The sequence below is a fragment of the Podarcis liolepis genome (assembly GCF_965112155.1).
Source record: "Podarcis liolepis genome assembly, chromosome: 5".
Lineage (NCBI taxonomy): Eukaryota > Metazoa > Chordata > Lepidosauria > Squamata > Lacertidae > Podarcis > Podarcis liolepis.
The window spans coordinates 56,719,362-56,736,557 of NC_139556.1; the positions used below are offsets into that span (position 1 = coordinate 56,719,362).

Sequence of the window (17,196 nt, forward strand, 5' to 3'; positions counted from 1 at the left end):
ATATTTAAAAACAAACAAACAAGAACTAAGAGGAGACCTGCTATTAGGCAGATGGTAGGCTTCAGATGCAGGGGACAGTAGCACCAGTGCCCTCCTGGTGACAATAATTGTACTGGGTTTGGCTGGCTGCTTTACCTGGCTGCCTTCTCCCACTGTGTCACAGACCATGCCATTGAGAAAGGTCTCTGACTGAGCAAGCAGGCAGGGAGGCAAACAGCTCAGGCCAAACAGTTCATCAGGCACCATTCATCCATTACTCTGCTTATATCCATTTGTTTAAGCAGGCAACCAGCAGGTGCCAGGTGGCTTGGTGAATCAACAGGGACAGATGTTATAGAATCATGGAATTGTAGAGTTGGAAGGGACCCTGAGGATCATCCCTGCAATGCAGGAATAAGCAGCTGTCCCATACAGGCATCAAGCCTGAAACCTTGGTGTTAACTGGACCATGCTCTAACCAACTGAGCTGTCCAGCCTGTTGGAGGGCAAATCTCTGTGTGGGGTGCCCTTCACCCCCTGTGGTAGCCTGTCATCCCCAGGTGTGTTGGAGGACCTGGTCTGGTCAGCATCCATATGTAGACTAGAATGCTAGGTGAAGGGGCATCACCTTGACTTTTGCTTCGGTCTTAGGCTGGCAGTGGTATATTGTTTGATAGGGCAAATACCTCTTTCTGTTCTAAACTTAAAATTTTAAAACAATAGCTAACACTCATGAGATGAAAAGGATTTTTGCTGTTGATTTCAGTGCAGTGAGAACGTTGCTTCAACACCAGCTAAAGGTCACATGTGAATGGCAGCAGGTGGATGTGGAGACATGCCTAATGGTTGCTGTGCATGGATTTCTTAGGCACACAGAGCCTTCACACACACACACACACACACACACACACACACACGTCTGTGTGATCCTTTAAGGTGTTCAGGTAGGACATTGCCACAACATCTTTGGCAAACAGCTGATTGACACAGTCACTGCTTTTAGCAGCTGCTGAATATGTGGAGCATCCTTACGCATACAAGTGATTTAAGAACAATGGCTATTGTGGCACCTTAAAGACTTGTGAGCTGGATTCAATTTTATCAAATGCATGGGGTGTGATCCTCAGTTGTCAGTCACACAAACACAATGGTGTAAAGGGGGGGGGAATGTAAAGTCTGCAGTTAAATAAGAGTGGGTGTTTTTTTTTAAAAGTACAGTTTGTGAGAATTCAGTTATAGCCTAAATGTATGCAAAATTATTTTTCACAGTGGCAGTTATTGGTAGTAACACAGTCATCTTAGCATTGCTTAATAAATCAAACAAAGTGCTTAGGGGATGGGAAGGAAAATCATTTTCTCCATTTAGACCCAAATGAATAAAATTGAACTTCTTAATAAATTACAGTTTAGCAACTTCAAACTGGAGATTCCCTCTGAAGTTTCTTTGGAAAGTCTACCCTATGCTCTCTACTACTTACATGCATTTTCTCTTTTCTTTCCCCAAGCCCTATTGTTCCCTTCACCTACACCTGAAGGTTTCAGAAAATCCATACACTTCAGGCAACATTGCCAGTCGAGATACTGCTCCAGGCATCATTGTGGCTTCTGGTAGGAAATGTTTCAGTTCTATGTATAGATGTCTGCATCACTTTTTACAACAAAACAACTACACCACAAACTGGCTTATAAGTATAAAACCAAATTTACTAGAATAATAGCTATAATAGAGATAGACTTATAACCATTCAAACAACAAACATACTAAGGTCCCATGTGCAAGACAAAGCCTGGAGATACTGTAAACATGGAGTGGATAAATGTACAACTCTATCTTAACAAGTTACATGTGCAGTAAATGTTATACAGACTGGATAAATGAACTGTTCAACAACCGTGTCTACATCACTTTTTAGACTGAGAGTTGAACTCTTCAAACTGCAGTTAATGTGGAATAGTGGTCACAAGGCTTGTAATCTCACCTCTGACGCTAGAGGGCTGAACATATCATAGAGGCCTGAACATGTCATAGTCTCTCACTTTCTAGTTCCCCACCATCATCATAGAATCATAGAATTGGAGGGTCATTTAGTCCAAACCCTAAAGTGCAGGAATTGAACGTCATGAAAACAGTACTGATTTATCTTACAGGTTTGTTGTCACCACATAGTGCACTTTAAACATAATGTTTGAAAGCTCTGTATAAATGCTTATCATCAGGATTCATTTACGGTACTAAATTGGCTATGTGGTGTGGTTATCAAACCAAAAATACACATTCTTAAGTTGTTAACTTCAGATAATTGTGGGGTTTCTTTTACAGGTAATATTGGAAATGAGTTGTCGGACAATGATATCAGCATGTTTGTTTCATCGGATGCTGGAAACACGTGGAGACAAGTGAGTAGCAAATGAAAACAATTGCCAGTGGAGGCCAGGTAATGTAAACTACTTGCAAAAAGTAGCTGTGCCATGATAGGGAATCTGTAGCTCAGAGTTGCATGTGCCGCTCCTCCCCACCCCGGTCTAATTTCACATGGCTCTCTAGATGTTGCAGGCCCACTCCTGCTCTTTGAATTGCTACTCTGGGAATTATTTCTTGTTCTACATCATGTGCATATATGGGGGGGTTTGGGGGGGAGATGTGTTTGAGTAGAAGTGGCTGCTACTCAGTGATGCAAGTTGGGATGAGGGGACCCTGCACTGGGTTGTAGAGTGAGGGAAGCTATGCAAGTCTGTTGCACAAGGGCTGATGAGCATCACTGGTTCTGGTGGTGCTTCAGCCAAAAGTCACAAACAGCCAAATTTAGGTTAAATACAGAAGTTATCCCTGAATATGATTCAGAAAATTCTCACAGCCTGACTGAGACGCAGTCTTTGTGAACTCACTGTGCAAGTTGACTCAGTCTGTAGGAGTTACTCTTCAGTGCTCATTCAGTATTCATCTGATATCTGTATTCTCATGATATTTTCCTTAAGAATCTTTCAACACAAGTCATTACATTTACATCCTCAAGATTTATGCGTTATGGAATTTTCTTTTTTTAAAAAAATTAAGTCATAAGAACTAGAAATGTACTTTGTTTCTTCAAATGAAAGCTCAGCGTAGGAGTCTCGAGATGCAGAAATCTTACACAGTAGCAAATTCTCCACTTGCACAATGACTGAGTGGAACCTAAAAATATGCACACCCCCAATAAAGGTCATTGAATTGAAACCACTGCTACAAAATTGGAAGAAATGCAATCCATCGCCAGATCAGTTCACATATTCCAGGACCCATGGTGGGGGGTGGGGAAGGTGAGATCAAAGTTCAGTGGATCATGCTCCCATTATTGAAGGAGCAGAATCATAATGAAACAACACATTGGTTAGAAAAAACAACCACCATAAATATAAAGTATGATGTAAATTCAGTTAAATATTATCTTGTGACCAAAAAGGGAAATTGTTTCAAAAATAATGAGTCTTCTTTTTGTCTAAATCAGGCATAGACAAACTCAGCCCTCCAGATGTTTTGGGACTACAATTCCCATCATCCCTAACCACTGGTCCTGTTAGCTAGGGATGATGGGAGTTGTAGTCCCAAAACATCTGGAGGACCAAGTTTGCCTATGCCTGGTCTAAATGGATGCTTCTTGTAATAACTGCTGCTTGCCATGCTGTTTGGGCCTTTTGGGTACCACAGAAATTGACTAACCTGGAGGATATTAATTTTCTCCAGTTGCTATAAGAGTCAGCCCCACAGCCACAGAATGTTTAGCTGGTTTATGTCCTTGATGATGCACCCAAACAAGTAACATTTAGCAAGTAAACTTAAAGCATCCTGGAGCTAATAAAACATCAACTGTATTAGGAGTAAGACTTCTGTATTTACAGAACACCTGTGTGCTACTCTTTTAAAGGCAATTTATTAGGGCTTTTATGAGTTTTCAAAGTGCTTGTGTAGATGGCCACCCTTGCACAAATCCTCATGAGCACTGTCAGGCAGCAGAGCAGATACTTCTTGAAATCCTCGGATGGCTTTGGGTTCATTTGCTTGGAATATGTGAAAAGAAATCTCAAATTTTTTGGGGGGGGGGAATTCAAGGCTTGTACATTTTACATTTGATATTTTCAGTAAGAAGGCAGTCTTAATAATAAGGGCTGAGTTGAACAATCTTCCTCTCCAGATTTCATGGCAAGAGTTGTGACTCAAAACTTTTCACAAAGCCAAACCAGAGCCACAACCTAGGGCTTCCTGCCCTTAGGAGCCAACCCCTAGGGCCGAGGTCTTTTGCCCCCCCCCCATAAAATATTTGAGAGGGGCGGGCCCCAACAAGGTTGATGGGCACACTTTGTGACTGATTATGCAGGGAAGGGCTTACGTGCTCCCCATGTTTTTTTCAAGTGCCTTCATCTGATACAATTCTAGATGCTGTTGTTATCAACATTATAGCCAGTCCTTTTATAACACTACCATAATCTTTTATATCCCCTTTATAACATTACCACATTCTTAACAGCCAAGCTACAGCAGGAACTAAGACGTCTAGGTGCTTAAATAAATACTTGCCTCTATTCTATTTTAATTCATTGCCTTTCTGGTTCTCTTGTTGATCCTTGCTCCTGCTCTTATTATTTTATGAGAACAGGAAAGTGCCATTCATTATTTACATTCCCTTACTCGCGGTAAAATATTCTTATTAACTTATAATGCAAGTCATACTAACTCTATTCCTTGGTTATCAGAGCCTTCGGAAAATATTGCAGATTCCACCACCATCACAAGATAATCAGTGAAATCAAGGCAAATAGAAACCTCTCCTAAAATCCAACAAAAGTATTAATTAGAAAGTAAATTTGACAGTGCAAGCCTATGCATGCCTACTCAGAAGTAAATCCTGTTGATTTCAATAGAACTTACTCGTAGTCTAAGGCTTTGCAATCCTAAGCACCTTTTAGAATAGGTCTTATTTGAATTCAGTAGTACTTGCTTTTTGTTAAAATACAAAGCTGATATAGCTTAATAGCTATCTAATGCAGTTTTACCCAACCTAATGCCCTCCAGTTGTTTTGACCCACAACAGCCATCAGCCCCAGCCAACATGGGGCTAACAGTCTAAGGCAGTTTCCCCCCCCCTGTTTTTTCTTATGCTACACTTAAATAGCCCTAAATATCAGCCCCAATAAGCAGCACACATTTGGGGATTATTATTTTTTCCAGATTTCATGAATACCCCAGGGGAAAGCTATCCACAATTGCACATACAGTGGTACCTCGGGTTACAAACGCTTCGGGTTACAAATGCTTCAGGTTACAGACTCCGCTATCCCGGAAGTAGTACCTCGGGTTAAGAACTTTACCTCAGGATGAGAACAGAAATCGCACAGTGGCAGCGGGAGGCCCCATTAGCTAAAGTGGTACCTCAGGTTAAGAACAGTTTCAGGTTAAGAATGGACCTCCAGAACGAATTAAGTTCTTAACCAGAGGTACCACTGAGGCCTTCAGGAGCCCTAGAATTGTGGCCTAAACACTGGAATTGCATACATTCTGGGAATGGATGCAAGGGTTTATGGGTTCATCTTGAATTTCACAGAGACTGTCCAATCTTTTCTTAAATGCTGGGTGCAACAATGTTTCAGTCACTGGGAGGCTAGAGGCTGTGGCCTTGAGAATCTGAATTGGGTCTTGCCAGATCAACCCCTGTCTTGTCCTAGATGGTCCATCAGACAGATCAGAGACAGTGAGAATGGCAAATGGAGCACCTTTCTTGTCCTGAAACCATTAGCTTCACAGAGGTTCTTGGTACTATAATCCATGCAAGGTTTAAAATCCAAGAACACAGTACTTAGGCGTGATGTGCAATGTAGTGGTTTATTGTTCTGCACATCTGTGAGCTTATTTAGGATATGTCTTTCTCCATAATATCCAGCACCTCCACTGATTAAGAGATAAGGGGGATGCATTCAGATGCAGTCTCCAATCATTAGCATCACTGAGTGGAAAGCGAGAATAGCAGTTGCCATTTTGAAGGGCTCTGGCACTCTGCTGACTTGACAAGTTACGCAGGTAACAAATTAAAGCTGAAGCAGCATTTAACAAACCCTCTGGCAGGAACCCCATCCCCATCCTATCACGCCTTTTGTTACCTATTTTTGATATGAACAAGAGAATAAAAATAACATGCTAAAAATAACTCTGGCATTGATCCAGAAAGAGAGAGGGAAGTACAAAAGAAGAGCCTTGCTAAATAAGACTAAAGACTTATTTAGCACAGTATTCTGTTCTCATTGTGGTCATCAAGAAGCCTGAAATCAGGACATGAACTCAGTAGTAATCCCCTGATCATGAAGCAAGGAAAGCACATCAAAGCCTATTCCTGCTGGACTCATCCCCCACCGCACCCCCATGGTGCCACTAGTACTTTTTATATTGTGAAATATAAATTTCACATAAATTTCAATAGGATGTGTGGATTTCAGCTTTAAAATACCTGCCTATCAGTTACCATTCATAAGAACAACCTTCTGTTCATCTCTCACACAACTAGAAATTGTGATTTCCAAACAAGTTCTTCCTCTCTCTACTCTTTGTCCCCCTGCCTGAGTACAAACATGTAATGAGCTTTGGCAATCAGGTAATGAGATGGACAACAATGCATGGTTGTTGCACATCAGTAAATATGTTTTTAGTAAGTAGTTGGCGTTTAATTAAAGTGCAATAACTACCCTCGTAAAGTGGAGTCAAGTACATACTTAAGTGGAATTAACAAAGCAAAGAGTAAGTGCTGAACTGACAATAACTTAGCCTTCTAAACATATAATGTTGAGGGTCATTGCTAGCATGCCGAATTCCAAATGCATTTATGGTTGCTGATTTAAAGCATATACGACATATAGATATATTTATTTATTGGGGGGGGGGCGGGGAGTTAATTCCTTATAACCAAAGTGGTGTCTCTAGTAAACAAGACCCTCTAGTGGGTCAAAGAGGAATGGACTCTATTCCTTATCTTTTGGGTAAATCACTTTGAGCCTTTATTTTTGGAGAAAGGGAATACGAATAATGATAATACAGTGGTACCTCTGGTTATGAACTTAATTCCACTTTTGCTAATGGCGCCTCCCGCTGGCGCCACACTGCTGGCGCACGATTTCCGTTCCCATCCTAGGGCAAAGTTTGCAACCCAAGGTACTTCTTCCGGGTTAATGGAGTTTGTAACCCAAAGTGTTTATAACCCAGGGTACCACTGTATCAACATCAAAAAGGAAATCATTCTTGCCCACAGTGCATGTTATTCTGAGTCCATATTTCTTGTTGCAAACAGCACATGCTTGAAGGCCCCATTTGTACTATATGTTTAGAGCAGTGTCATACCATTTTAAACAGTCATTGCTTCCCCCCCAAAATCTTGGGAGCTGTAGTTTGTTAAGAGTGCTGATTTTTTAGGAGACCCCTTCCCCCCTCACAGTGACAATTCTTAAGAGTGCTTTAATAGTCAGTCACTCTTCCCTGGAAATTTGGGTGAACATGTCTGTGATTTAGACCCCCTCAGAGCCTGGTGGTTGGTGTCATCTCTGTGGTTGCTTCCAGTGACATTTCAAAACCTCAGTCCCTGAGGTGAGGTTCAGCTGCACAGTGTATTTACATAGCACACAAGCAAAGCACTTCCCAAGAAGTTGTGCCATTTGCATGCAAAGCAGAACAATGGGGGTGGGGGCAAAGATGGGGAACTAGACTGAAGCAATGGGTTGTTACCAGTGATGATTACTGCTGCACCCAAGTACATGTGAAGAGGGGATTGGATTGCAGCAAAATCCTGCAAAACTCTTCTAAGCTCGGCGTTTGTGTATTTGATATATTGAACCCTAACAGAATCACAGAATAGACCAAGGCCATTAGGAAGTCTTTTACTGATATGATTACAAAACTGTGACCTATGTATCTCAGTGTTGCCTAGAAAGCATGCGTTCCCAGACTAAAGCAAGTTAAACTTTTTAATGTATTTCTCCAGATCTTTGAAGAAGAACACAGCGTTCTTTATCTGGATCAAGGTGGGGTTTTGGTTGCCATGAAACATACGTCGCTGCCTATAAGACATCTCTGGTAATTACTGTAACTTCTCTGATCTCATTAGTCATGAAGTCCTTCATTATATATTACACGCCATTGGCAATCGGGCCGTGACTAAATATTTTAACTAAGTGGCAAGATATGCCAATTAAGAAACTGACATGCTTTCTCTCTTGATCGCACTAAAGCTATTATTACAGTTTCACACACAAGATGTGCAACAGAGTAAACCCTTTAATGGTCCTATTGTCATTTGGGTTGATATTAAGGAGCTGAACTCCTTTACTTCCCCTGAGGTTTGGGAGTCTGGAATCAAAAAAATTATTAGTAATCATAAACCCTTCCATCTTCTAATCTGACAAAGTTCCATATATTCTTTTTATATACATGATAAATCTACTGTTTAAGAATCCTGCAGGATATATGGATAATTGTAACCCCCTCCTACAGTGTTTTGCATTTATCAGCACTGTATTTGATCCATCTACCATTTTACTTCACATTCTTCTAATGCCATGAGATTATTTTGAAGACTCACACTCAGGCCACACTGCTTCACATGGTATCCAGTATATGACATAAAATCAATGCCAATCCCATGGGAAAACCTATGTTCGTCTTTCTCCACTGTCAGTGCTTTGATATTTAAGACACTTACATGGCTGGGAACCATATTTTGTGGAACTTTGCAGTTCCTAAAATCTGTTTGCAATAAGCTGACTTGTATAATGTAGCTAAAGTTCTTGAATCTGAGTCATTTTTGCCATGTACAGCAAATAGGTGGTTCCTTTTCTTTACATCTTCTTAAACAGTGTTTCCCCCCCAAAAAGTTGTTTTCCATTTGTGTTTTCAATAGGTTAAGTTTCGATGAAGGAAGGTCCTGGAGCAAATACAGTTTCACATCCATCCCACTTTTTGTTGATGGCGTTTTGGGAGAACCTGGAGAAGAGACTTTGATAATGACGTAAGCAGAGAATCCATAGTGAATATATATAAAAGCTAATAATCAGATGAGATATCATTTCTAACCTTTGAAGGCAAGGGAAAGACTCTTCATTGCTACATTTAAAATGATCCCAAGAATGTTGTACATTTTTGTTAATTATATCGTAAGTTATGTCACATTTCTTACATTTCATAAAAATACACAAGTTTTTTGGTAGTACTTTGGGCATTTTACTTACATTATAATTAATTAGTTTAACTGAAGGCAGACATTGAACCGATTGTAAAACATGCAGTTGGTAGACAAACTTAGTTGGAAGCGCTTCACTTGCTTTATTTCAAAATAATTTGCTTCTAAGTATATCTTTAATATTGCTGTTTGAATTGCCACTTGCCTCATGAGTCATGTGCATCAATCCACTAACAGCTGTTTCATATGTCATGCATCCATCAGTGATGAGTACTGAAGAAAATATTTTGAATAAATCCCTATTGCATTTTTAATTTGCAGTTTTTCTTTTCTATTATAAATTTATAACACATGATGAAAAACCCAAGACACTATTTTGACACCACACATGTGCAAACACTGATCTTGGCACGTTGGGAAGAACGAAGGACATTTGGAGTTTTGAGAAGCTAGAAACTACTCACTGGTATTGCTCCACAAACATATTGCCACACTTACTTCATTGTTATGTGATAGAGTTTTGCATTTAGTGCATCTATGTGGGCTACTATAAATTCACTACAGGTTGATTCAAAGATACTAAATATGGATAAAGGTATGCTCTTACTCAAATTATTACTTTTTCTGGTAACAGTTCAGTATGTTTTGTGCAGAGTTTTTGGGCACTTCAGCCATCGCTCTGAATGGCAGCTGGTGAAGGTGGATTACAAGTCAATCTTCGACCGACGGTGTGCTGAGGACGACTACCGTCCCTGGCAGCTTCACAGCCAGGTAAAAAAGTGTGCGCCATTATAATCTGTGACCAAAGATATAAAGTTCTGTTCACCCTGATTTATTTGCCTGGCCTCCTGTAGGGATCTGATATATGCAAATTCCAGCTGTGGTAATAGGGCACTTACAGTAGAAGGTGGACCTTGGGCTTGCCGATCAAAAGGTCACGGTTTGAATCCCCACAACGGAGTGAGCTCCCGCTGTTCTGTCCCAGCTCCTGCCAACCTAGCAGTTCAAAAGTACACCAGTGCAAATAGATAAATAGGTACCACTGCAACAGGAAGGTAAACAACGTTTCTGTGCACTCTGGTTTCCATCATGGTTTAGTAATGCTGGCAACATGACCCGGAAAGCTGTCTGTGGACAAACAGCAGCTCCCTCGGCCTGAAAGTGAGATGAGCACCGCAACTCCATACTGTAGTCGCCTTTGACTGAACTTAACCCTCCAGGGGTCCTTTACCTTTTTTACCAACAGGTTTATGTTTATCTGCATTCACACACACGCACACACACTTCTTTGCCCGAGTGTTTTTGATTTCTTCAGCTGGAGTCTTTGTAGTGTTAAGGAAAGAGTGGCCAATTTGCTTTGAAAGTGGAAGAAGACATAAAACCACTAGCTATTTCTAATTTGGTAAACAAAGAGCCTCAAATGGGAGGTGGGTGTGTTTGTGTTGGTATCTATCTATCTATCTATCTATCTATCAATCATCTATCATCTATCATCTATCATCTATCTATAATCTACATATCTATCTATCATCTATCTATCTATCTATCTATCTATCTATCTATCTATCATCTATCATCTATCTATCTATCTATCTATCTATCTATCTATCTATCTATCATCTATCATCTATCATCTATCATCTATCATCTATCATCTATCATCTATCATCTATCATCTATCTATCTATCTATCTATCATCTATCTAATCTATCTATCTATCTATCTATCTATCTATCTATCTATCATCTATCTATCATCTATCTATCTATCTATCATCATCTATCTATATCTATCTATCATCTATCTATCATCTATCTAACATCTATCTGTAGGGATAAACCTCACCATTATGAGGGAGTGTGAAGTGGAATTCTATGTCATGCTAATTAAATCATTTCACCAGCACAAGCATTTCCTCTTGCCAGATCAAACACTCTCCCCTTTCCTCCCCTTCTGCCCTGCTCTGGGAGTTCTCCCAACCCTGAACCCCCCTCAGAGCCTATTGGGAGTGAAGGGTGTATTGGGAGAGGAGAGGAGCAAAGCCCTGTTGTGGAAGGAGGACTTGTTGTTTTGGCTCTAAACCACACAGCTATTTGATTGAATCCATCCTATTGTTTTTCTCTCGCCTCAGGGAGAAGCATGCATCATGGGAGCAAAAAGGATCTACAGGAAGCGTAAGTCAGAAAAGAAATGTATGCAGGGCAAGTACGCTGGAGCCATGGCATCTGAACCATGTGTCTGCACAGAGGCAGACTTTGATTGGTGAGTACCGCTTTCAGCATTTTAGCAAGGCTATAGTTTATATGGTCCTGATAATGAACACAACGTTGGCAAGGGAATTGGAGACTAGGAATGCCTGAGGAATTTGATTTCAGTGAATCCCGATGTGAACTGACTTGATCCCACTTCCCAGTCTATTCAAATGAGGAAGTAATTATTCTTGTATTTCAAATTTTGTGATATAATTCTAGGCTGAAAAATGCATTAAAATGCATTTGTATTGTGTGATAAAATACATATTTAAATATAAATTAGAGTATTGATTTCCCTGCAGCTTTTGTGTTTTTTTAAAAAATAAATAAATGCACAAATCATTCCAGACAAGCCTTTTCCAAAAGTTTGCTGCAAAATATGTAGAAGGGGATTTCTTTTCTTCCTCTAAATCATGAATTTTCCACACCAGCAGTCACAATCACCATATTTTCCCCCTCTTTTGCAAGTGGTTAAAACCCTTCTTACTACCACCTTTTAGCACTCAGTCTGGGAGAAAAATTTAGCAGGAGCTGAGAAAAGAGAAGTGAGAAATACTGAAAAGTATTTTGTATAAGATTTGAGAAATGGTTTGAGGAGAGGAAATTGGAGGACACCCAGGGCCCCAGGGAGTTGGCACTTATATTCCTTTCCATCACTTGAATGCCAGGGAGGGACAGTTGAGCACCCTGTTGATATTTTGCTTTTTGTATCTTGGTTTATATGAATTACTCCTGCACTCAGCTGCAATGCTGTTTAACTGCATATAAATTCTTTTTAATTGCAATATTTTATTTCATAAAGTGTGTTCTTGTCAAAAATGTATGCACTTTTTATTTTGTTTGTGACTGCTGAACATGGTGCAGAAGGTAATTTATTGTTTTAAGTATTGACATTTAACTAGTAGTGGGACAAGATTTTAAAACACAGATATAGGCAATGGGTACTAATCCAAACATTTCATTCTACTATGGCAAAGAGGATCAGACTTTGTCTGAGGTGTGCAAGTAAAATGCCCTTCTCTTGTGAAAAAGGACAATAATGAGTAGTGCATTTCATTACCTTTAGAATTTCACAGCAGGGAGCAGATTGAGATTACAATCCTAACTCCATTTTCCTGAGAGTAAGGCCCATTGAATTCAGTGGGACTTACTTTCAAGCAGACATGTTTAGGATTGCAATCTTGGTGCATACAGACTGCCTCTATGAATCATTTTGTGCAAATTAACAAACAATACGTCAGAAACAAAAAAACAATGAGGCACCTGTCAGGACAATAGCAATTATATGTAAATTACATACATTGCAAAGCAGTTTTCATGCCTAGTTATGTATAATGTGCACATGTTGTTGTCGTTTAAAAAACAAACTTGCTGTAGAGAATTAAGTTGAAAATCATTCATAGCAAAGAATCTGTGCCATGCAGGGGGTTGAATGGGTGAGTGGAAGAAAAAATGATGGATAGTTCATTTCCAATGGATGCCTCCAGCATCAATATTGTTTTTGTGGGGTGTTTTACCAGTATGTAGATACACATTTGTGTATCAGGAGAACACTATGAAAAGAGAATCGTCATGCAATCATGCATACTTATCACATCAAGGTTCCCTTTCTGCACTATTGTGTCATGGGGCTGATGGAGAAACATTCCATTTTAATCAGAAACTTCCTAATTTGCACTTCTTGTACTGTGTTGGGGGCCACCCAAAGTGTCTGGAGCAACCCAGTTAGATAGACGGCATATAAACAATAAAATTCTTATTCTTATTAAAACAATGCATGATCTGAAATGCAATTATCTTTCAAAATCTGCAGTTTCTGAATCTTGTGATGCAGTTCTCCAGACAACGTATGCAAAAATGTGTATATTAGGGGAAAGTCTGTATAACAATGAGGAACTTATTTTTTAAAATTCCAAATTGCCACAGAAATGTGAAGAACTGAATCTAAGGATGGAAAAATGAAACAAAGCCTATCTGATAGATAGATTGATCCATCCCTAATGATACCTGATTCTTAATACAAATTTTACTAATCTTATGTTCTCAGATGCAGAGCATGAGATAACTCGCATCAAATTATGTTTTCCATAGTTCAGGGTATTGTAGAAACAGCACTGGCGTCAGACATCCATTTATTTTTATGTCTTTCCAAAGTAAATTTTATGCTTTCCACAATTAATTATTCAAGCACCTACTACTTTTTTGTTGTTGTTGTTGGGGTGGGCATGAAAAATCTGTATTTACCCCAAAATAATGATTTAAAATAAAATATAAAATAAACACTTACTTTGTAACTACAGCTTAAAACTATTTCACCAGAAAGGTTTGGAAAAAAAACCAATGCATGTTTCTAGAAACAGAAAGTAATGTATTGTCAAAATGATCTTTGGAAGAATGAGTGAGTTACAAAATGGGAAAGGAGTCAGCTTAGCAGAGAGATTACATTTGCATGCATTGCCTGCTTCTCACTACCAGGGGGCAATAGTGTTTCAGAAATGATTAGCACAATGAAAATTGTGTACAGTACTTGGTCCTAAGGACAATATTACCTAGCAACTGCCTAGAAGCCAAATTGTATTTATTTAGGTAGTAAATGGATTATGGGGTGACACATATGTTATTAAAGCATTTATTTACCAGGTTTCCCAGCATTTTACTGCAGCATGCAAAGTATCACTCCAGCTGCAGATTTTATTTTTTATTCTGTATGAAAATGAATCTCGACATGTTTTTTAAAAATGGATCATTTCGTTTTTGTGCTAGGTTGGCTGTAACAGTGACCTCCATTACTTGTTTAATGCCCTAACTTGCTTTGCTAAAGCACCATGAGTCAGAAAAAACTTATCTTTATGTGAGGATAGTAAAAGGTAAAGGGACCCCTGACCATTAGGTCCAGTCGTGGCTGACTCTGGGGTTGCGGCGCTCATCTCGCTTTACTGGCATACAGCTTCCGGGTCATGTGGCCAGCATGACTAAGCCGCTTCTGGAGAACCAGAGCAGCACATGGAAACACCGTTTACTTTCCCACCAGAGCAGTACCTATTGATCTACTTGCACTTTGTCGTGCTTTCGAGCTGCTAGGTTGGCAGGACCAGGGACCAAGCAATGGGAGCTCACCCCGTCGCAGGGATTCGAACCGCCGACCTTCTGATCGGCAAGTCCTAGGCTCTGTGGTTTAACCCACAGTGCCACCCGCGTCCCTATGTGAGGATAAAAGACTTCATAATCAGAACAGACCTCATGGTGTGTCAAGGAGGCTTCTGTACCCAAAGTTATAGCCCTGCTTCAATAATTACATGTTTGATATGCCCCCTTTCCTCCATCATGTAGATGATGGAGTAAGTGTTGGGACCACCACATAAATTCCTGAAGGTGCAGAATCCCCCCCCCCATTTTTGCTCCCCAGTTTGAGGAAGACAGATTCCACACATGGGACCTCTCTGCACTAGGGAGCATTCACATGTAAACCTTGCAGTTCACATGACCACGATGGAAGGAACATAAGGTATACTACTCACCTACCAAATGAATGCTGCAGGCAATGTAAAAGAAGAGTTTGCTGGATTAGGCCAATGACCTCCCTAGGCCAACATTCTCACAGTGACCAACCAGATGCCTATGGGAAGACCACAGGCAGAACCTGAGCACAACAACATTCCTCACCCCACACAGTTTTCAGCAACTGGTATTCTGCTGTCAAAACTCAGATATCAACATGGAGGATAGGATACACCTCCTAAAATGGTGGCACTGATCCAAAGATTAACTGAATTATTATTTGAATCTTCTTATCCAAGTCAGTGATATTCTGCATATAATCATGCACACACATAGACCTTACCTGGTCTCCCTCACACCTCCCCGTGGGTTTTTAAACCTGAAAAAAAACCATATGTGTTAAACCTCAGTGCATGGAAAAGCTACTGGAGCAATCGTTACAGTATGGGTAACCATTACGGTCGTGTGAAAGTAATAACGTAACATGCAGCACAATCTTTGTCTGCTCAGAAGCATGTACCATTGAATTCAGTGAGGCTTATTCCAAGGTAAAGTGGGTTTCATGATTGCAGCCTTAGGTGTCAGGCTGTCAGGGAACATGTCAAATACCAGTTTCAAACACCAGATGTCTGGCTGTAATGCTATTGATCTTAGTGCACTCCCATTTTCAGATTTAAGTAGCGGGGTTCATCCTTTGTCCCAATTGATGCTGATGCTTGTTGATTGCAAGGCAGCCTGTTGTGTCTGCAGTTAGGCGGCAATTTGTTGTTATCATCAGAGTTCTGTGTGCATCAGAGAGAAGACAAGAAATTCATTAGATTACAGGTCTGCAAGGTGAAAGAGTGATGCTAATGCCTCTCTAGTGAGATGCAAAGGAGTTGCTTCTGTCATTTCTCAGCATATTTCTCTCTGTGTGTGTAGGTAGGTGAATGAATGAATGGATGTAAAGGCAGGCAGGCAGGCAGGCAGGGAGTTGCCAAAACCAAAAAATGTTGCAATCAAAAGTCAGCATCTGTTTGCTTACTGCAGAGAGCTAGTTTTGTGGTAGAAACATACAAATGTATCTTAAATGGAAGTTAAAGTTGTTGCTGTTGTTTCACTACTTGTCCTTCAATTTAAAATCACAAGCTGGGCTATAGCACTTAAAACACAATGCTAAAAGCCCTGTTCCGTACCCAATAAGCATGGGACGCCTTTGCCTGGCAGCACAGGGGCCATAGATTGCAGCAAAACATCTTAACTAAGGCAGGACTCCCAAGGCAATTCAAAGGACAGCTTGAGCCCTGCTTCTGCTCTTTTCAAAATTAAGCACTTGTGTCATCCATATCCAGCACTGAGAGATATCATCTAGGATTCCTTGCCTAGAAGAAAGGGTGCATGTAGCATAAAAACTCAAACTGATTAAATCAGGCTTTGAACACGTATTCTCTTTTCTGCATATTTTGCTGCTCTGCCTTTCACTTGATTATTGAACATGCTGTGAGAGTGCAGCGTTACAGCTTTTTAATTATATTGATACATGAGACCTCAGCAATACAAGCATTTCAGTGTGTTGACAATCAGATTACAGAGGAAAGAAACCTCATTTATAAATAAATGAAAATGAGTTTTATCACTTGTGGAATGATAATTTCAATAGCCTTTACGCTGTGTCTCCACTTAGGATGCTTATAAAATTATTTTGCATCCTTTGGGTAACCAAGTATCTGTTTGCAGAACAATTAACCAGTGTTTAGCATGCTTGCAAAAAGACTCAGGAATGTTATACATATGAAAGAGTGAAGTGAAAATGTTGGCTCAATTCCATTGCCAAAAAGAACTGATGGGGTCAGGGCTTTTTTTTCAGCTGGAACTCACAGGAGCTGAGTTCTGGCACCTCTAAGGTAGGTGCCATTGCCATTCTAAAAGAATGAGGGGGGTGTTCATTGTGAATTACAGAACCTCTTTTTCTAGAAAAATAGCACTGGACAGGGCTGTCCAACAAGTGCTAACTGAATCATCCCTTCTCGACCTCTGTACCTTTTCTTCTGCAGTCTTAGCAGAAGTTCAGCCTTCATTCTCCCCTCCCTTTGCATATCACTTGTTTTCAAAGGAAATTGAGCAATTCCTGGGACAACACTCAGCTCAGTTGTGGACCACACATTTTGCACCCAAAAGGTCCCACATTCACCCTCTGACATCTCCAGTAAAAGGATCTCAGATATCAAATCTGGGGGGCAATCTTAGAAACTAGTGGGGAGTCAGAATAGCCAATCTACTGAACTAGATTGACCAATGG

General features: G+C 40.2%; 1 protein-coding gene across 8 annotated transcripts in view; it reads left to right on the top strand.

Annotated features, from left to right (window-relative positions):
• SORCS1 (sortilin related VPS10 domain containing receptor 1) overlaps positions 1–17,196 on the top strand; it is a 413,218-nt gene that overhangs the window by 289,691 nt on the left and 106,331 nt on the right. For all 8 annotated transcript variants that reach the window (XM_083504744.1, XM_083504743.1, XM_083504746.1 and 5 more), the window contains exons 11-16: positions 1,485–1,587; positions 2,300–2,376; positions 7,974–8,065; positions 8,889–8,996; positions 9,821–9,938; positions 11,300–11,430. In XM_083504744.1, coding sequence (XP_083360870.1) covers positions 1,485–1,587; positions 2,300–2,376; positions 7,974–8,065; positions 8,889–8,996; positions 9,821–9,938; positions 11,300–11,430 — 629 coding nt within the window. The remainder of the gene's footprint in view (positions 1–1,484; positions 1,588–2,299; positions 2,377–7,973; positions 8,066–8,888; positions 8,997–9,820; positions 9,939–11,299; positions 11,431–17,196) is intronic.